The sequence below is a fragment of the Sus scrofa genome, chromosome 5, assembly GCF_000003025.6.
Source record: "Sus scrofa isolate TJ Tabasco breed Duroc chromosome 5, Sscrofa11.1, whole genome shotgun sequence".
Taxonomy (NCBI): domain Eukaryota; kingdom Metazoa; phylum Chordata; class Mammalia; order Artiodactyla; family Suidae; genus Sus; species Sus scrofa.
This window is the reverse complement of record NC_010447.5, coordinates 7,498,604-7,519,741: the sequence shown is the minus strand read 5'-3', so window position 1 is coordinate 7,519,741 and position 21,138 is coordinate 7,498,604. Positions and strand designations below refer to the sequence as shown.

At 44.9% G+C, this 21,138-nt stretch overlaps 1 protein-coding gene across 2 annotated transcripts; it reads left to right on the top strand.

Moving 5' to 3' along the window:
• On the top strand, positions 4,354-19,250 carry RBX1 (ring-box 1). 2 transcript variants are annotated; one of them, XM_021091463.1, is made up of 6 exons: positions 4,878-5,522; positions 5,964-6,007; positions 6,435-6,513; positions 11,729-11,799; positions 14,626-14,711; positions 18,272-18,495. In XM_021091463.1, exons 1-6 carry the CDS (start codon positions 5,453-5,455, stop codon positions 18,282-18,284), a joined length of 363 nt encoding a protein of 120 aa, XP_020947122.1. In that variant the 5' UTR covers positions 4,878-5,452; the 3' UTR covers positions 18,285-18,495. The 2 variants fall into 2 exon arrangements, with proteins under 2 accessions (XP_020947123.1, XP_020947122.1); XM_021091464.1 differs by lacking the exons at positions 4,878-5,522; positions 5,964-6,007 and adding an exon at positions 4,354-4,513 and having other exon boundaries at positions 18,272-19,250.

The following is a 21,138-nucleotide window of genomic DNA, read 5'->3' as shown; positions in this document are numbered from 1 at the left end:
TTTGTTTTATGCCCAGTATATAGTCTGTCTTGGTATATGCTCCATGGAACTGTTTTGTGGTTTTGTTTTTTCTGTTTTTTTTTTTTTTTTTTTGGCTTTGCCTGAGGCATGCAGAAGTTCTGGGGCTAGGTATTGAACTCTCACCACAGCAGTACCTCAGCCACAGCAGTGACAATACAGAATATTTAACCTGCTGAGCCACCAGGGAACTCCCTACCCTATGGCCCTTGAAAAAGAATACGTTATGCTGCTGTTATTGGGCAAATTTGATTCGATCCCATTGGTTATTGGTGGTGTTGAGTTCTTCTATATTCTTGCTGATTGTCTAGTTCTATCCATTGTTGAAAGGGAGGTGCTGAAGTCACCACTCTAATGGTGGATTTGTCTGTTTCTACTTTCAGGTCTATCGGGTTTTGCCTTACATGTTTTGCAGCACAGTTTTAATGTGTATACATTTTGGACTGCTGTGTCTTCTTGGTGGGCTGACTTTTTTTGTTTGAGCATTTATAAAGTCCTCTCCTTTCTCTGGTAATATTCTTTGCTCTAAAGTCTACTTTATCCAATATTAATATAGTAATTCCAGCTTTCCTTTGAGTAATGTTTGCAAGATATATCTTTTTCCGTCTTTTAACTTGCACCTTTCCTATATCTTTTTTTTTTTTTTTTTTTTTTTTTTTTTTTGTCTTTTTGCTATTTCTTGGGCTGCTCCTGCGGCATATGGAGATTCCCAGGCTAGGGGTCTAATCAGAGCTGTAGCCGCCGGCCTACACCACAGCTCACAGCAACACCAGATCGTTAACCCACTGAGCAAGGGCAGGGACCGAACCCGCAACCTCATGGTTCCTAGTCGGATTCGTTAACCACTGCACCATGACAGGAACTCCCCTATATCATAATTTTTGAAGTGAGACAGCATATATTGGGTCAGGCTTTTTTAATCTCCTCTGCCAATCTCTGTCTCTTAATTGGTATATTTAGACCATTTACATTTAATGTAATTATTGATATAAGAATTAAGTCTATTGCTTCATTTTTTGTTTTGTTCTCTTTGTTTTTCACATCTTGCTTTTTGTTTTCTTGCTTTCCTGTGAGTTACATAAACCTGTTTTAGAATTCCATCTTGATTGGTCTATATTTTTGAGTGTATCTCTTTTATATTTTTAAAATGGTTGTTCTAGTTATTACATTATATATACATAATAACTCATGACAGTATACTAGTGTCTTTTTTTTTTTTTTGTAAGGCCCAAACCCACAGCATATGGAAGTTCCCAAACTAGGGGTCAATCGGAGTTGCAGCTGCTGGCCTATGCCACAGCCACAGCAACACTGGATCCTTAACCCACTGAGTGAAGCCAGGGATTTAACAGATTTCCTCATGGATACTAGTCAGGTCATTACTGCTGAGCAAAAACTGGAACTCTGGTGTCATAATTTTACCAGGGAAGAATAGATAACTTACTTTCCTCTATGTTCCTTTACCCTCCACAGTTTATAATTTTCTTAAATATTTCCTCCATATATATTTAAAACCACATAAGACAGTGCTATAAGATTTACTTCAACTGTTAAACATGATTTTGAAAACTCAAGTGGAGAAGGGAAGCCTGTCAAATTTACCTGTTGTTTTTTTTTTTTTACTGTTTTCTTTCTTCTTCCTGTTGTTCCAAGCTTCCTTGTTTTATTGTTTCCTTCCTGTTTTATTTAATTTAATTAATTTATTTATTTATTTTAGGGCTGCACCCTCGGCATATGGAAGGTCCCAGGCTAGGGATCCAATCAGAGCTACAGTTGCCAGCCTACGCTACCGCCACAGCAAAGCAGGATCCGAGCTGCATCCTGCGACCTACACCACAGCTCATGGCAATGCCGGATCCCCAACCCACTGAGCGAGGCCAGGGATCAAAACTATATCCTCATGGACACTAGTCAGATTTGTTTCTGCTGCACCATAACGGGAACTCCATCCTTCCTGTTTTAGAGAACTTCCTTTAGCCATATTTTGTATGGTTCTGCTAGTAACAAAGACTCTCTTCATTTTCCTTCACCTGAGACTTTTTTTTTCCTTTTTGGTTGTGCCCTTGGCAAACAGAAGTTCCCAAGCCAAGGATCAAACCTGCACCACAGCAGTTACCCAAGCTGCATCAGTGGCAATGCCAGTTCCTTAACCTGCTGCAACACAAGGGAACGCCCATCTGAAACTTGTGGGGTTTTTTTGGTAACAATTTTTATTTGTTCCATTTCAGTTGCTTTGAAACTTTTTTGATTGTCCCTTCATTGCTGAAGAATATTTTATTTTATTGCATTTGTCTTTAAAGGGCCTCATCCATAGCATATGGAAGTTCCCAGGCTAAGGGTCAAATTGGAGCTGTAGCTACTGGCCTACACCACAGCTCATGGCAACGTGGGATACTTAACCCACTGAGTAAAGCCAGCGATTCATGGATACTAGTCAGGTTCATTACTGCTGAGCCACAACGGGAACTCCTGAAGAATATTTTAATTGGGTATAGGAGCTGGGTTGACAGTTTATTTTGTTTTTTCCATCCTGAAAAAATATTTTGCCACTTCTTTCTGGGCCTCCATTATTTGTGATGAGAAATCACTCATTCAAATCAATTTTCCTCAGTAGTGTTATTTTCTCTGGCTGCTTTCAAGGTTTTTTTTTGTCTTTAGTTTTTAGAAGTTTAATGGTGATGTGTCTCGGCATATCAATTTTTACTCAGTTTCTTAAATCTATAGGTTTATGTTTCTTGCCAAATTTGAGAAGTATTTCAGCACTTACTTTACCAATTACCTTTTCAGCCTGGCCCATGCCTGGCCCTCTTTGTCCTTCCATTCTGGGACTCTTTGTGTGTGTGTGTGTGTGTGTGTGTGTGTGTGTGTGTGTGTGTGTGTGTGTGTGTGTTTGCCATTTCTTGGGCCGCTCTCGAAGCATATGGAGGCGCCCAGGCTAGGGGTCGAATCGGAGCTGTAGCCACCGGCCTACACCACAGCCACAGCAACGCGGGATCTGAGCTGCGTCTGCAACCTACACCACAGCTCATGGCAACACCGCAACACCGGATCCTTAACCCACTGAGCGAGGCCAGGGATTGAACCTGTGTCCTAATGGATGCTGGTCAGATTTGCTTCCACTGAACCACAATGGGAATTCCTTTACTGAGATTTTTTGAAGCATTTATTTGTTGACTTGTGTGTTACTTCCCTACCAGAAGTTTCACTCCTTCATCAGTCTCTCCCATCTATAATAGTACCTGGGGTATATATACATTATGAGACCTATATACATACATAGGACCCCAGGTCCTATTTCATATATATTTATATATATATAATACATAGTTAATGAATACATATTATATATATAGTTACATTCAGTGAAAGTGTTGAATGAAGGATAAATATGCCCTCGATACCTTAATTTACTATGGGTTTCTAGTATTCCTGCGGGAACACAATAAATTAGATGACAGAACTCTTGATATGGAATCATTCATTTAACAAAACTTGGTCTTAGAAAAACTTGGTAGTGTTCCTACTAAAACTTTAAGGTCTCTCACAAGTCTTCTCTCTCTACTCCGGTTAAAGCTGCGGCGTTTTCACAGATTTGTTTTCCTGTTTAAAATTAAGACAAGGAAACAAACCCTACTTCTGGTTTAACAGTGGAGTCAAGACCATCCATTACTCTTCAGCTTTCTTTTAAGAGAAGATACGAGATTTCAAATAAGCCAATACAAGATTTAAGAGTGATCTAGCAGTCATACCTCTGCAAGATTAGAGATGAAAAAAAAGTGGAGAGGTGGTCTACAAATGGGAAGGTGATAGAAAGCACAGGTGCTTTGGCTGGAAAGGTGCTATGGCCCAAGGAGGCTAGGACCTCAGGCCGGGCTCAGAAGTGGGTCAGGATCTGAGAAAGACCACTAAGAGTGAGGTCTTGGGTTTCCGCAGCAGGAGGCGGGACGCCCACCCTCGCCCTTTCCCCGGAAGAACGCGACGAGGACCCGCGGGCACTGGAGCTGCGCGGCGGCGGGGAAGGATAGGCTGTGCGCGGGCTGCAGGTCGCGGCCGAGGCGGAGGAAACAGCCGCCGCCCCTGCGGAGGGAGTGAGGCCGGGGGCTTCCCGAGGAAGGGCGATGAGAGCGAGTCCTTTCGAACATTTCCACCCGGCTCTCTCGCGTCGGCCCGGCCCCGCCCGGCCCCGCCCCAGCAGCTCCGGCAACCGCCTCCTCCCAGCCGACGCGGGGTAGAGTGGGGGGCGGGGGGAACCAGCACCAGCGCCTTTAAGAGGCGTGGCCACACGCTCCGCCCCCACTTGCCCCTCGCGCGCCAGTGAGGGGTGGGGTGCGGGAGGAGGTGTCCGGACGGGAGGGGGAGTGAGACGTGCGCTGGCGCGCAGGCGCAGTAACGAGACGACAGATCGTGTGTTTCCAAAATGGCGGCAGCGATGGATGTGGATACCCCGAGCGGCACCAACAGCGGCGCGGGCAAGAAGCGCTTTGAAGTGAAAAAGGTTGGGTCTCGCCAGCGCCTTCCTCAGGGAAACTAGAGAGGCGCGGATCTGGCTGGCAGGCCCAGGATGACCAAGGCGCGGAGGAAAGGGCTTCATTTCAGGGCGTTCCGGGGACCGGGTACCACCAAAGGAAGCCGGGAGGCGGGTCTTAGGGTTGATCGGCGTGACTGCGGCCCACTGTCAGTGCCAGTGTTGGTTTCGCTCGGAGGCTGAGGGGCCAATCACGGAGGTGCTTATTGAGATGCGCGGGGTTGCGACTTGGATGCAGGAGCCAAGCGCCTGAGCTGTCACTGGAGTGGTGGAGGGGTGGGGAAGGCGAGGGTGGGGCGGGTGGAAGGGGGAGTCGAGGGCTGCGGTGGGTGGAGGATGGGACAGTACGGCCCAAGCCGGGAACCTGAGGTCCTACCGCATTGGAGGCTTCTGAGGACCGGGCTAGTGATCTCCGTGCCCCGCCCCTATCCAAAGCTTGGGGTCCCTCTGAGGAACCTCGACCTGGTCCTCGCCTAATCGAGGCCTCCATTAGCCCTCTCTGGCCCTCGCCCCTGCCGAGTTAGTTTCTCGAGTGTAACTCTTGGCTCTTCTGAAAGGTCTGTTGATTTGTTACACAGCCGCCCCAGTCCTGCGGTCATATCCAGAATCCCCATCCGAAAAAAAAAAAAAAAGGCATGGTGGAATTTGTTAAAAAGAAAACGGAGCCCAAGTATTGTTTCAAGTAGGGAGGGTTGAATACAAGTTGCGAACAACCTGGTAAAGTGGGAAAGAAGAAATGTGGAACGTGTCTTTTTGCATGAAATGCCTTACAGTGATTTGCCAGCAGTTTGGGAGAAAAGTGCCCATCCCACATTAGATAAAACAAATCTGTCCAAAATGAAGATTCCAAATAGGGAAGATTTTATCCCTGGAACATCTAGCTAAACCCTGACGGTATTCCCCCGTCTAATGCGTTTTGGCGTTTCATTGTGGGCACTGCATGCTCAGTTACAGCCAGCAGCCATATTGAAGAATAGAAGTAAGATTTTTTTTTTCTTCTTTCCTCCAAGTTGAAGCTGTCGGTGAAAAGTGTTGAAGAAGTTGCTAGACATTGAAAATTAGGTTTGAAGGAGATGAAGGTTTGGGACGTGTCACCAAATTAGGGGGTGAAAGGGAGTTTGGGAATATTTATTGCAGAAGCCAGAGGTTGAATTATTGAAATACCACTTTTAGATAAACTCTTAAGGAAATTATCCTAGCTAAATATAACAGTCTGAGCATATAAAAGTTGAGAACATCAGCTTATTTGATGATAGGAACTATACGAAATTCCAGTGAATTTTAGAGTTTGTTGTGAAATAATCTTATAAGATTTAAGCGATGACCTTGTTCTATGGACTCACACTGGGTAGTTATCCAGCTTATCCTACGATTACCCGTTTTATGATCCAATCAACATCTTAGTTCATTCTCTTCCTAGCCTTCACCTGTCCATTCCTGCGTAAAAGCTGCCTTGAAGAGCAGGTATTTATGCAGAAATTGAGCTCTTTTGCAACTGCCAGGAGAACCTGCACAGTAATTCAAGTTTGTGATTATTAGACCTAAAACCGACACTTATAAATTATTCCTGATTTATTTATATTGATATGGCTGACTAAATTAAACTGTAGGAAAAAATAAAAGATGATATTCATTTGTGTTTATATAGTTGACAGTTTAGAGAATGGGTAAGCATACGTGTAGCCTACTGATGCTCTCTGATATAATTTTAAAAAAAAGAGTCATGTAACATCCAGAAACTCTTGTTTGGTGGTCTTTGTGGCCAAAAAGGTGATAACTACAGGATGAAATCCTGGAGTGTGTGTGTGTATGTGTATGTGTGTGTGTGTGCACGCGTGTGCGCTTGTGTTAAAAGAGTAGCATGCATTGTTCCCCCTTTTTCTCTTTGCAGTGGAATGCAGTAGCCCTCTGGGCCTGGGATATTGTGGTTGATAACTGTGCCATCTGCAGGAACCACATTATGGATCTTTGTAAGTAATTGGAGGAGGATGGGAGGAAGTTTGAGAAGGTTACAGAGATTGCAGCTATCCTGATGTGACCAATTTTCTTCTTCACGAGGAAAGATAAAGTATATTCTTAGCACTTGGGGACTTCTGCATTTGGTGTGTTGGTATGTTTGAAATAAAGTAATTTTTTTAGGGTGTCCTGAAGGCATATCCATCTCTCAGAATAAGGCTATTCAATCTAAAGATAAGGCCACATTTAGAATGAATTGCGGGCACAGAGGTACTGTTGATTATTTCTTCTCCATTTCCCATCTTGCACCCAGACTTAAAGGCAAAAATAGTGAAAGAAAGAAAATTAACTTTGAGCTAAAATATCCTAGCAGAGCAAATGTTTGCTGGGGAAGATTTATGAAGAGGTCTAAGGAGTATGCATTTTCAGTGTTAGCCCCAAATGTAGTTAACATCACTGCCAACATCTAAATAGGTAGTTAATTGCTCTAAGAAAATTTCATTTAAATTTCCATATAGTCCATTACACATAGTGGTCAGCACACAGTAGGTTTAATTATAGCTGTTAATGGACTTAGTATTTCTGTAGTACTAGGGGCAAGAATTATTGATCACACCAGGAGCAGTTGAGGTTACTTTTTATTCAGTTACTAAAATGGTTTGTTACTGAGATCAGAAAGAGGACAAAGAAGAGTTCCCGTCGTGGCTTAGTGGTCAACAAACCCGACTAGTATCCATGAGGACGGGGGTTTGATCTCTGCCCTTGATCAATGGGTTAAAGATTTGGCACTGCCGTGAGCTGTGGTGTAGGTCACAGAAGTGTCTCAGATCTGGTGTGGCTGTGGCTATGGCGTGCGCTGGCAGCTACAGCTCTGGTTCGACCCCTAGCCTGGGAACTTACATATGCCACAGGTATGACTCTAAACACACACACACACACACACACACACACACACACACACACGAAAGAAATAGGGCAAAGAAATTTCAACGTTCTAGAATTGAAATTTTAACTTATTTTGAAAACCACATACGTGCCTCTTCAGCTTTATCTCGAGCCACTCTCCTTACTCTGGTAGTACCCTGGCTTTCCTTCTATTCTGGAACTATCCGTGGTCTTGTATAGAGCTCTTACATATCTTGTTCCCCCTACTGGAATATTCACCGCCTCTTCTCCCCCTTATCTTTTTCAAACCCAGCACTATTCAGTCTAAGTGTAAGCCATAAATATGAGCACATATGTAATTTAAAGTTTTCCAGTACTCACATTAATGAAGTTAAAAGAACAAGTGATTTGTATTGTATTTATCCTATTATTTCCAAAATATTTTTATTTCAGAATGTAATCCGTATTTAATTAGTGAATTAATTAATTGGGGGGGCTATCCATGTGTCATGCAGAAATTTCCAGGGCAGGGATTGAACCCAGGCCACATCAGTGACAATGCCATATCCCTAACTGCTAGGCCACAAGGAAACTCCCCCTCCCCCTTTTTGTAATCAGTATTTTCTTTTTATTTATTTATTTATTATAGGTCCACATATAGGAACTTTCTGTAATCAGTATTTTAAAGTGAATTTTTTTTTTTTTTTGGTACTAGGTCGTCACAGTGTATTTTACTCTTCAGCACATCTCAGTTCAGACTAGCCACATTTCACATGCTCAGTAACCACACTTGGCCAGTGTCTGCTTTATTAGGCAGTGTAAAACTAACCCATGATTGGTCTTGGGATCCTACCTTGAACTCACTCAAAGGTGTTTTCCGTGACCCTATGTCCATACACACAAACACAAGCTATGACAGTTCTGTTAAATATTTCTAAGACATCCTGTAGTGTCCTTTATAGCAGTTATTTGATTTGGTTGGTTATTTATAAGTCCATGTTATTTACTCCTGTGTTTCCAGCATCTAGCCTAGTGTCCAGTACATAATAGGTTCTCCCTCGATATTTGCTCAGTTAATAATAAAAACAAAATAGGGGACTCGTCTGTGACCATTGCAATTTGGAAAGCACAAATCAGCCATTTTGTGTTGGTAGTTTGTGGCCCTTGGTTTCTCTGAGTTTTGACCCTGTTTACCTTTTCATAGGACAGTCCAAGCAGATCAGCAGCTACCATGATGTTTAGTATAAAGAGAAGGCACCTATCACAGAAAAACACACGCCCAGTTTTAAATGTGCTTGGGTGGGGGTTTTGATTACATGCTTGCCAATTTTTTTTTTGCTGTGCTTTTTCACAAGGGGTTTCACCCAGAGAAAATTTTACTTTCTCAGGGCTCTCTTTTGTAACTAGTTAATAATTTTATATAATCCAGACTTTTTTTTAACATCTGTATTTAAGTCACTGTGTTTCTTTCTGCATGCAAGAGAATGCACTTCTTGGGAAGATGGTAGCAGACAAAGGCCATTGGTATTCTGTCTTAGTGTTGAATGATTGAGGGGTTGATGTGGGCTTTTAGTTAGGCACCTGCTTTACTATATATTTTAATTTTTTTTTCTGTCTTTTTGCTATATATTTTAAATGTCAGGCGAAGAAGTAGAAGATTGAACTCCTGTAACAATTATGAAAGTATTTTCAAGTCATATCTTTTATTCATTTGATGGATATTTATATTCTGGGCCTTTTGCAGGGCTCTAGGATAAAGCAAGGACTGAATCAGGGCTTTACCCATAAGAAACATATACGCACTAAAGAGGAATCTGGTTGCCATTACTGGGCTTGTCTTCCTTTCAAAAATAGATGAATTGGGAGTTCCCATCGTGGTTCAGTGGTTAACGAATCCGACTAGGAACCATGAGGTTGTGGGTTTGATCCCTGGTCTTGCTCAGTGGGTTAAGGATCTGGCGTTCCCGTGAGCTGTGGTGTAGGTTGCAGACGTGGCTCAGATCCTGCGTTGCTGTGGCTCTGGCATAGGCCGATGGCTACAGCTCCGATTAGACCCCTAGCCTGGGAATCTCCATGTGCCGCGGGAGCGGCCCAAGAAATGGCAAAAAAAAAAAAAAAAAAGAAAATAGATGAATTATGATTCTTGTAAAAAGACTTTTTGTTAAAGATGAAAATAAGAATCTTGATTTAACAATGACCATTTTCTAGTAAGTTCTTGTCTGCCATTAAATGAATAGTTACATAAATACTTAAGAGTGGTTCTGGCTCTGTTCTGGTTGAACTCACCTACAAAGCATTCTTGGTCTGAAGACTTCCTCTTTGGAATCCAGATTGATACTGCATGTCCTGCTCTCGCTTTGTACTTACTGTGCATCACCCCGTTTCTCGGCTGTTTTCGAGTTGCTGAAATACATGGTCTTTTGGGTGTAATTTCCTCCACTGCCTCAGGTAATCTTGTTCCTCAGGTGAAAGGGGCATCCAGAAGTGCTTAGACCCAGACTTTGCCCCTAAAAAAGTTAGTCTTTTCCTAAAACCACAGATCCATCAGTGTTTTCTTTTTTCTTTCTTTCTTTTTTTTTTTATTTTTTTTATTTTTTGCTTTTTAGGGCTGCACCTGCGGCATATGGAGGTTCCCAGGATAGGGGTCTAATCAGAGCTATAGCTGCTGGCCTACGCCATAGCCACAGCCATGCAGGATCCAGCCACGTCTTCGACCTCCACCACAGCTCACGGCAACACCAGATCCTTAACCCACTGAGCAAGACCAGGGATTGAACCCGGAACCTTATGGTTCCTAGTCGGATTCGTTTCTGCGCCACAACAGGAACCTCTGCCATCTCTTTGAATATGATGCATTCGGAATCCTGGTACATTCTTGAATATACTGCAGAGAGCCTAGATTCTGCACTTTTATCAGAAGGAAAACCAGTTATTCTTTTTGTAGTGTGAACCTGGGGAGCAAAAGCAAGTTCTGTGATTTCAGAACCTTTGCCTTTCGTATTTTCGAAGGGTGGGGAAAGACTGTTATGGTCTATCTCTTCCCCGAAGACCAATTACCCATTAACATCTCAGCATTACTTTCTTACAGTTTCACTATTTGCCACCTATGGAAGTTTGAAGTAATTGGCTTCTATTAAATAGTCTTTCCTGAAGCTTTTTATTCCTCAGAAGGGAGACTCCATTTAGTTACCACCTTCAGAGAAAGCAAATTACACATTAGTAATTCTTGTTCTTTGCGTATTTATCCCCAGTAGAGCTTTACTCAGCCTTTCTTGATCTCAGTCAGATTTTTACTTCATTTAAATTCCCTTCTCTCCCCCTCTGTGAAATTGATATTTGGATACATTTGCAGAAACTTGCTCCATTCACCAGGCAGAGTCGCCTCAGGGGCAGTAAGCATCACTAAATGGGGGCCCCAAGTCTCTCAACCAGTGACCTCACAGATTTGCTGTGCTGGTGGTGGTTTTGTTTTTGTTTTTGTTTTTGTCATTTCTAGGGCCACGCCTGCGGCATATGGAGGTTCCCAGGCTAGGGGTCGAATTGGAGCTGTAGCCGCTGGCCTACGCCAGAGCCACAGCAACATGGGATCCAAGCCGCGTCTGCAACCTATACCACAGCTCACAGCAACGCTGGATCCTTAACCCACTGAGCGCGGCCAGGGATCAAACCGCAAACTCATGGTTCCTAGTCGGATTCGTTAACCACTGAGCCACGAGGGGAACTCCTGTGCTGACGGTGTTTTAAGGGCTCGAGTTTTGATGTCCTCATGCAGAGCACATGCTGCCGTTTGCCGCCGGCCTCTTCACCCCGTTTTACTTGCTCTGTCCCAGCTCACATGTGTCTGCCTGATTCCTTTAGGGACTGGAGTTTGTCACCAGCTAGGCTTTCCTGTGGGCAAACCTGGGTGTTGGAAGGGCCTGAGAGGAAGCATTCACCAAGAGCAGGGAGAAGATGTCAGTTCTCAGAAAGTAAAACTGATGAGGTGGCTTTAAGAATTACTAAATTTGCCAAATTAGGAGGAATCACTTGCATTTGGACAAGTCAGGTTATGTTCACAATTAAAAAGTGCCTTTTCCTTTGTTACTCCACTTGCAAACGAGGGTAGGAAGTTGTTGCAAAGCACACTGCTAAGTCGGATCTCTGCCTTTTCTAGTCTTTGCTCCTTTCCACATTCATTAAAAAACAATTATGACTAATTAGCCACTTGAGATTTTGTTCATGTTTCCGCCATCACCACCGCCGCCACCCCAGTCGTGTTGTTGTGCAATTGTGCAGAGAGGGCAGCTGTAGATGACAAGGTGGTTGCGCCTGGGTCCAGTGATCTCGTTGCTCTTGTTCCCACAGGCATAGAGTGTCAAGCCAACCAGGCGTCGGCTACTTCTGAAGAGTGCACCGTTGCGTGGGGAGTCTGTAACGTAAGGAAACCTCTTTCCTATCAGCATGGCTTGTAAACATAGTACCGCTTTCCCTGCTTTGCCAGTCTTTAAAATAAGAAAAATAAAATGATTCGTCCACCTCTCTCCCAAAAGGTACACAAATGGTTAAATAATAAAAAAGACTTTAAATCACTGTACTTTCACTTGTTACGAGGTAAAAATTACTAGTTATTGCAGAGTCAGTATTCATTCTAAAGGGCACCCACTTTTGTCAGCAACGTTCTCCTGTTAGTGGAGGTCTTTAATTTCCTTTTTTTTTTTGCTTTTTAGGACAGCACCTGAGGCATATGGAGGTTCCCAGGCTAAGGGTTGACTTGGAGATGCAGCCGCCGGCCTCCACCACAGCCACAGCAACTCGGGATCCGAGCCATGTCTGTGACCTACACCACAGCTCACGGCAACACCGTATTCTTAACCCACTAAGCGAGGCCAGGGATCGAACCTGCATCCCGATGGATCCTAGTCGGGTTTGTTAATTGCTTAATTGCTGAGCCACGAAGGGAACTCTGAGATCTTTAATTTCTTGAGATTTTTAAAAGGCTAGATGTCTTGTGGAACTAAGGTGAATAAATTGTTCATGTTTATGTGTGTATTTTAAGTTTGGCAAATGTACTAAGTTGGGATTGGGGTTATTTTCAATGTGGCTCATGCCAGAAATGTTTGTGCAACATCGTTGGACTGAAGGCCCAGCCTTCCAGGGTGTGACAGCTGTGAATGACAGCAAACACCAAGTATGTTATTTCCAGCAAGTGTGAAAAAATTCATTCTTATAGCCACGTAGTCCCAGTCATAGGAGCTAAATTTGTCCTGTCCGGGCATCCTGTGCCCAGGGGACAGAGGGCTCCCCGCCTGTCATAGGGCTAAGAAGACAGACCCCCACTTCCTGTCTCTGCTGCTTCAGGCGAGGTATTGGCCTCATTAAGCCTCGTGTGAAATGGAGCTGAGGGTCGGCATCAGGATGAACTGATTCTTAAGAAGTGCTTGGAGGGAGTTCCCCTTGTGGCTCAGTGGGTTAAGAACCCGACTACTGTCCATGAGGTTGCGGGTTTGATCCCGGGCCTCGTTCACTGGGTTAAAGAATCCGGCACTGCTGTGAGCTGTGAGCTGTGGTGCAGGTCGCAGACATGGCTCGGATCCCGTGTTGCTGTGGCTCTGGCGTAGTCCTACAGCTGCAGCTCCGATTGGAGCCCTTAGCCTGGGAACTTCCATATGCTGCAGGTGCCATAAAAAGGAAAAAAAAAGAAGAGGTGCGTAGAACACCTCGTGCATGTCGCGAGCGTACTTGTTAATAAGCTTAAAGTTGGGGTGGTGATCCTGAGGAGAGAGTCCCTGTCAGTCCTTTTCTCCCTCAGGTGGAAGCCCTGCCCACACCCCGTGGGCACCTTCCTAATGCCGGCAGGGCCCCTTGGCAGTTTCACATTAGCCCCTGTTGGCCAAGGGACAATGTCTGTCATTTATGGGGACCAAGAAATAAAGTCTCTCGGGTCTGTGTTCTCCATGGCATCCAGGCGTTTACTAAGAAGCGTGGCACTTTGTGCCGGAAGGAAAGAGCCTGCCAATAAGAGCTGCCAGGTGTGCTTGAAACATCTGGACTAGTCCCAGGTTCTAGTTCTGGGTCTTTTACTGACCACCCTGTGAATGAGGCAAGTTACTTAACTTGTCTGGGGTTCAGTTTTCTGTCTGTAAAATGAAGATAATAATACCTGTTGTGCTTGTTCGCCAGGGTTGCCAGAGGCTCAAATGAGGTCATAGATGTTTACAGGTCTCCCGTGAAGCGCTAGGCAGTGTATTTTGAGACTGCTCCATGCACCCATCACTAGGTCTTCGATTGTTAACGGGCAGGAGGCTGGGATCCGGGACGCTGAGGGATGCTGTCACTGGCCTGCAGCCCCTCTCTGCCTCCATCTCCCGAGGTGGCTGGGAGAGTGCGGCTGCGGGGTGCACGGCGGGGAGCCGGGGCTGGGTGGCCTGAGTGCGCCTGTCCCTGCCACCTGGGGACTGAGAAGAATGCCTCTGCTTTCTGCCTTTGGGAAGTTTTGTTTTTTTCCTCTTTTTTTGTACTGTATGGTCATCAGGAGGAGAGGGATCTTTCAAAAGGCTGTCAGCTCTGGGGGAGTATTTGTCCTGTTGGTGGCCCGGGTACTGGCTGTGGACTCCATGCTTCCCTACTGAGCTCTGCTTCTGTTTTGTCAAAGGACAGTTCATAGGTGATAATCCACATTATGATTCTTTAAGTTCCAGGCATGTTTTAAGAGACACACTGACCAGATCTCAAGACTGTTACTAGGAGTCCCTATTGTGGCTCAAGTAACAAGTCTGACTAGCATCCATGAGGACTCCAGTTTGATCTCTGGCCTCATTCAGTGGGTTACGGATCTGGCGTTGCTGTGAGCTGTGGTGTAGGTCACAGACGTGGCTTGGACACCGCTTTGCTGTGGCTGTGGCGTAGGCCAGCAGCTACAGCTCTGGTTGGACCCCTAGCCTGGGAACTTCCATATGGCTGCAAGTGCTGCCCTAAAAAGCAAAAAAAAAAAAAAAACACAAAGAAGAGAAGAGAGCTCCCTGCTGGAACATCCGCCATGCTTTCTAGTAATGACATTTCTAACAGATGTTTCATTGGACATGGCCTTGTACCTAACCAAGGTATAGCCAGTTGGGGCTCTTTTGTCTCCTGTTGTTTGTCACCGCCCGTTGTTCTCCAGCCCCGTGTGTAACCACCCTACTGCCCTGGAGATGAGATGGATCGTCAGTAGATAGCTGAGGCTGCACAGGATTATTTTTAATAAAATTTGTCTTTTTTTCCAGCATGCTTTTCACTTCCACTGCATCTCCCGCTGGCTCAAAACACGGCAGGTGTGTCCGTTGGACAACAGAGAGTGGGAATTCCAAAAGTAGGTGTCTCTGGCTGTTTTGACATTGTAAGGGTGGGTGTTGTGGTTGGTGCCATTCTTTGACTCACTTCAAGCTTGGCGGGCGCGTGGTCTTAAAAGATGGACACGTGAAACTTGCCTTGTTTCATAAACTAGCTCTTGGTTAGTTAGACAAGGACTCATCTATGTGGAAGATAGACATAGAAGGTGAGACCAGAGTTAGAAGCCTGCAGCCTAGAGTTTCCTAACCGTCTAGGGTCCGTGAAAGTAGAAAATACGATAATTCACAAACTGTTAACTATTTCCAAAATCACATCTGCAGTAAGGCTCCAGGAGCTAACCAGTGTCAGGTATCTTTGCTTTGGGCTAGAAGTATATCCACCTATCAGGTTTCATTGCATTATCTCCGCTGATTAATTCTGATGTGGCGTTTATGGCTATCTCAACTAAATTATTATTGTTGGTGCTTTTTCTATTATGTAAATAAAGCATGACATGTAAATTTTCAAAAAATCAAATAGTCGCAGGGTGTACCTTATTCCCATCTCTCTCCCAGAGGTGACTGTCAGCAGGAGCTTTTCAGCAGCTTTCCTGAGTGTCCGCACATGTGTGCTTCCATGTATACGGGTGGACATACATAGAGACTTTTTTTATATGTATCTGTAATAGTAATTCCTAGAAGAGGAATTGCTGGTTAAAGAGTATGTATGTGTTGGGGAGTTTCCCTTGTGGCGCAGCAGAAACGGATCCGACCAGTATCCGTTAGCATGTGGGTTTGATCCCCTGGCTTCCTGATTCAACCCCTAGCCTGGGAACACCCATATGCTGCAGGTGCAGCCCTAAAAAGCAAAAAAAAAAGGAGTTCCCACCATGGCACAGTGAAAATGAATCTGACTAGGAACCACAAGGTTTTGGGTTTGATCCCTGGCCTCACTCAATGGGTTAAGGATCCAGCATTGCTGTGAGCTGTGGTGTAGGTTGCACACTCACGTCAAATCTGGCATTGCTGTGGCTGTGGCATAGGCGGCAGCTCCAGCTCGACCCCTAGCCTGGGAACTTCCATGTGCTACAGGTGTGGCCCTTCAAAAGCAGAAAAAAAAAAAACTTTTCCATCTCACCTAATATTATAGGTGAAAATTTTATTCAATTGCATTTTTTAAAAATTTTGAGTGATTTTGTATTACTTTTCATTAATTTTTACGCCTCTCATATTTCTCTGTGAAATGCTGTTTTATCTGTTGAATTTTTTTTGGCTATGCCCACAGCATGCACAAGTTCTTGGTCAGGGATTGAATGCGTGCCGTAGCAGTGACAACACTGGATCCTTAACCTGCTAGGACACCAGGGAATGCCAATCTTGAATTTTTGGTCATTTTCTTTATCAGATTTTCAGTGGAAAGAGAAATTTTTATTTAAATATGAGTTTGGACTAGTAGGATATTCTTATGTTTAAAAAGAATGAAATAGGGGTTCCCTCTGTGGTGCAATGGGTTAATAATCCTGCTTGTCTCTGTGGAGGCGCCAGTTGGATCCTTGGGCTGGTGCAGTGGGTTAAGGATCCGGCATTGCTTCATCTATTGGTGTAGGTTGCAGCTTTGGCTTGGATTTGATCCCTGGCCTGAGAACGTCCATGTACTACAAGTGTGGCAAGAAAAAAAAAGAAAAGAAAAAGAGTAAAATATATATAGGGATTTTTTAGTTTGTGAAATGTTTAGAAATCCCTTATTGCTACAGTTTTTTTTTGTTGTTGTTTTTAGACTTGATTATTTATTTTGGTAAAGAATTTTGGAAATCTTGTCAAATGCATGTTCATCCTTTAGGAAATCTGCCAAACACTCAGTATCTTCCACCATCACACTCCATTCAGCAACGTGTATGCTAAGTAATCTGTAAGATACAAACTTTGGGAGACAGCCATTCCGTGTCCTTGAGGAGCTTGCGTTCTGTGTGGAACCGTGATATGTAATGCATGTCAAGGCAGAAGCAGAACTTTTCTTAGTTCTCAAGATGCCTTTATAATTGGCTCTGCCCTAGAGCCGACTCAAGGCTCCATTTTGGACCAAAACTGTCTCACATAGCTTGTTACACATGCCCAGGGCTGTGCCTAAGAAGAAGATGGTGTGAAGAATTCCAGCTTTGACACTGTCCCTTTATCCACCTGGTGACTTTTCCCAGCCATGGTTACCAGTGCATTGGGAAAACAAATTCATAAGAAACAAATTATAATATTTGATAGACCACTTCTGGATTATTCTTCAGCCCACTAACATAATGCTGGAGCTCTACCCTGTGAGAACTTTTTTAGACAGTATTTAAGTGGATTTTTTATGACAACGGCTTAAAGACCTAACAGCCCTTCAGGATGACGGAAGCAGTGAACCAGAGTTCTAGTGCCCTGGTTCCCATCCATATAACAAAGTGTTTTATTTTATTTTATTTATTATTTTCCTTTTTTAGAGCCACAGCGGCAGCATATGGAAGTTCCCAGGCTAGGGGTCCAATTCAGACCTGCAGCTGCTGGCCTACGCCACAGCCACAGCCACACCGGATCTGAGCCATGTCTGCGACCTGTACCACAGCTCACAGCAATGCCAGATTCTTAACCCACTGAGCAGGGCCAGAGATCAAACTTGAATCCTCATGGATACTAGTCAGGTTCATTACTACTGAGCCACAACAAGAACTCCACAGAGTATTTTAATCAGAGGCTAACTGCCCCAAAAAGAACCATGGCAAAAGATTAGGATAATAATGAAGGGTTTTGTGTTCAAGAAATCCATTTAGGGAGTTCCCTGATGGCATAGCATGTTAAGGATCCAGGGTTGTCACTATAGCTTGGTTGCTTCTGTGTTGCAGATCTGATCCCTGGCCTGGGAACTTCTGTATATCATGGGAGCAGCAAAAAAAAAAAAAGGAAGGAAAGAAAGAAATCCATTTATATGGAAAAAATTTCCTGGCCTTGCTTGTAATCTTGTTAGAGCCAAATTTCGGCTTCTGGGGAAGTCAGAAAGGAATTTTGGCTTCTGGGGAAATCAGAAAGGACCTGAGATCCAAGCCAGTCTCCGTAGTTCTCTCACAACAGTGCTGAATGTTCAGAGCTGTAATTGGAACTGGTGATAGATTTTGAAATGGAAGGCTGTTCAGTTACTGTTCTCTGTATTTGCCTGAGTACGGGCTTTGAGGTGACACCAGGCTGCTACCAGTAGGAGAGGCTGAGAGTTCAACAAGCTTCCGGAGCTGCTGACTGGGCCAACCGTGGGGCTCCCTCTCACCACCACCAGCTCTGACGTCTCCCCCTCGCCTCCCTGTTAGTGCCCAGTGTCTGTCTGGTAACTGGAAGGAGGCTCAGGTGGGTGGGGTTGAGTCTCAGAGGGTGACCGTCACTCAGAAGGGGGTAAGATGTCACCAAGGTTGCTAAGATGAAAGAGGCAGAGGTCAGGTCTCCCAGTCTTGGAGGACACTTGCAGTCACACACTTCTCTTCCAAGTTTTAACCAGGTTTGCTGATTATTTAAGCAACTTTTATAGCCTCAAACAGGAAACTACTAAGGAATTAATTAAATAATTTACTTTGTTTTTCAGATATGGGCATTAGAAAAAGAGAATTCTTCCAGCAAGCTCAACTGTTTTGTTATTCATGTAATGACTTGCCCTCGTGTTACTTAATTATAAATTAGATAGAACCATGTCTTTTCTGCTTTGTCTTTTCAGTTTGCTGTTCCCTTAGCCATATTGTATTCTGTGTCAAATAAAATCCAGTTGGATGCTAGAGCAGATGCTGTCTCTTGTGTATGTAAAAAAAAAAACAAAGGGGTCCTCTCTTCCAGCTTTGGAAAGCAAGGTGTTTGTTCACTAAAGCCGGAGCAGAACTGTCGTGCAAGCACGTCGCTTGGTCACAAGGAAGCCTGGTCCACAGCCTGGTTCCCGGTGGCAGTTCTGGGCAAGTCACCGCTCTGCTCTAGGCTTTCCTCTGTAAAGTGGCTGCTGAGGATTAAATGCTATCATTTGGGTACCTAAAGAGGCTTTATAACACTATATAAATGTTAACTTTGTGTATAATGTGTTTCTTCTTAGTTTAGAAAACTCATCTTGAAATAATCTTAGCTGGCAAAAGAGTGATCTGTGAACTAAAGTTGGAAATTGATGTCATTTAAAATTGAGTTAACAGGAGAATTCGCGTTTCCTTCCCTTTTTGATTTGTTTAAAATGCCTTGGCTGTAGAGGGAACTGCCAGTTCTAATGTTAATTCGGTGGCTGTATAGTCTTTAACTGAGAGGCAGGGTCTTTTACTGCATTGGTTCTCAAAGTATGGTCTAAGGACTTCCGGGGATGCCAGAAGCCCTTTGAGGAGGTTTATAAAATCCCTTTTCCAGTTGCATGACCAGCAAGGCCAGCTCTTCTTTTTGTCCTTCAACCAAAGCAACGTACTGAAAGAAGCAGCAGCGGTGGGAATCCAGCTGTGTCCTATTAAGTCAGATATAAAAGAGATTTTAAAAATGTAAAACGGTGCCACTCCTCTAATTTTTTGTTTGAGAAAGTTACTTTTAATAAAAATATTTATGTTAACATGTGATGGGGTTTGGTTCTTTTAAAATCTTTTTAATTTCTTGGTTCAATTTCCGTTATGGTAAACATCTATCTGTAGAACCGACACAAAAACCCTTTGGGGTCTTCATTTTGTTTTTGTTTTTTTTTGTCTTTTTGTCTTTTTGCCTTTTCTGGGGCTGCTCCCGTGGCATACGGAGGTTCCCAGGCTAGGGGTCGAATCGGAGCTGTAGCCGCTGGCCTATGCCAGAGCCACATCCACGCCAGATCTGAGCCGCGTCTGCGACCCACACCATAGCTCACAGCAAGGCCAGATCTTTAACCCACTGAGCGAGGCCAGGAATCGAATCCTTAACCTCATGGTTCCTAGTCGGGTTCGTTAACCACTGCGCCACGACAGGAACTCCGTGGGGTCTTCAATTTTTAAGATCGCAAAGGGATCCTGAGACCAAAACGTCTGAGCCCCTTTAGCTTCGTGGTGAAGAACTTTGAGGCCACAGCCCAGTCAAACCCATTCCGCACTCGGCCACCACATGGAGCAAACACTTGCCACCGGGAGGTGGCTGCTGTCGTGGGTGGTACTTCGGGGCTACCCGCCCTGGCAGAAATCCCCACTGTTAAACCCCTTTCCAGTGGTCGTGCGGACCTCGGGGACACTGGAGCGGTGGAGAGCTCAGCTCTCTGCACAGGTGGCGTATCCGGGCCTTCTGCTTGGCCCTTCATCTGCACTTGTTCGTAGAGTCCCGAGACCCAGACAGGCAGATTCTGAGAGAGCAATGGGGCTATATCCTGTCATGGAAGAGAGGGCCAGACCACACGGGTTTGATCCCCAGCCTGGCAACTTGCACATGCCGTGGATGTGGCCAAAAAAAAGAGAGAAATAGCTGAATGTAATAATGAGTGAAGAGAACCAGGCCTCGCTTCTGGGGGTTCTCCCTGCCGCTTGTTCACAGAGAGCAGCTTCATCTGTGGCCGGAAAACCCTGGTTGCCGATGCCTCTTCGGGTGCGTGAGAGGGGCTATCTCCTAGTCCTGACCCCAAAATTCCCAACTGTGTCAGGGGCCCATCCCTGGACTGACTGGTAGATTCCCATGGAAAATAGTGATGGCCTTGAGAAGCTCAGCCTTGGGCTGGAGGGGTACAGTTCCCAGAGCAGAGGAAGTGGTGGGCAGACTAAACGGGAGGTGTCTAGGAAGTCTTTCTTAGGTTGAGCCCAAACTGTCCCCTTGTAACAGATCCTGTTATTCTGTTGTCTCGTGAAACTGGTGAACCTTCCCTGAGATCTTGGTGGAATTCCTGGCTGAATGAATGCCTGCTGTGTGCTATCCGGGGACACAGCTGAGTTAGATGAAGCTTTTCCCCTCAAACACCTCACAGTCTAGTCAGAGACTTTTTTGGCCATACCCATGGCACATGGAAGTTCATGGGCCGGGAATGGAACCTGCGCCACAGCAGCGACCTAGGCTGCTGCAGTGACAACACCCACTGTGCCACAAGAGAACCCAAGACTTTCTTTTTTTCTCTTTTCAGCCACACCTGCGGCATGTGGAGGTTCCCAGGCTGGGGACTGAATCGGAGCTGCAGCTGCCGGAACCCACATCCTCTTGGATGCTTAATGGGTTGAGCCACAATAGGAAATCCCTGAGGCTTCCTTAAAATGAACGACTGGTGGAAGCTAATCCTGGAGAGCTTGGCAGGGCCCAGACTTGAACTTCGTCTGGAAGGTGCCCGCTCTCCCTTAGAGTCCTCTCACAGCTCCTACTCTTAAGTCCACCCCTGAAGAGTCTTCTCAGGGTTCTGCTCTGTCTGGTAGACCTCAGCCTCATAGTCGCTACAGTGTGCGGGACCCCGAGGCGGGCTGACTGTGTTCGTCTCTTCCCAAATCGTCCCCCCTTTCGTTCCCT

Coding starts and splice junctions, on each gene's coding strand:
- RBX1 (XM_021091463.1), top strand. CDS start 5,453: ATGCGTTTTGGCGTTTCATTGTGGGCACTGCATGCTCAGTTACAGCCA. Junction 6,008..6,434: donor AAAGCTGCCTTGAAGAGCAG/GTATTTATGCAG, acceptor TTCTCTTTGCAG/TGGAATGCAGTAGCCCTCTG. Junction 11,800..14,625: donor TTGCGTGGGGAGTCTGTAAC/GTAAGGAAACCT, acceptor CTTTTTTTCCAG/CATGCTTTTCACTTCCACTG.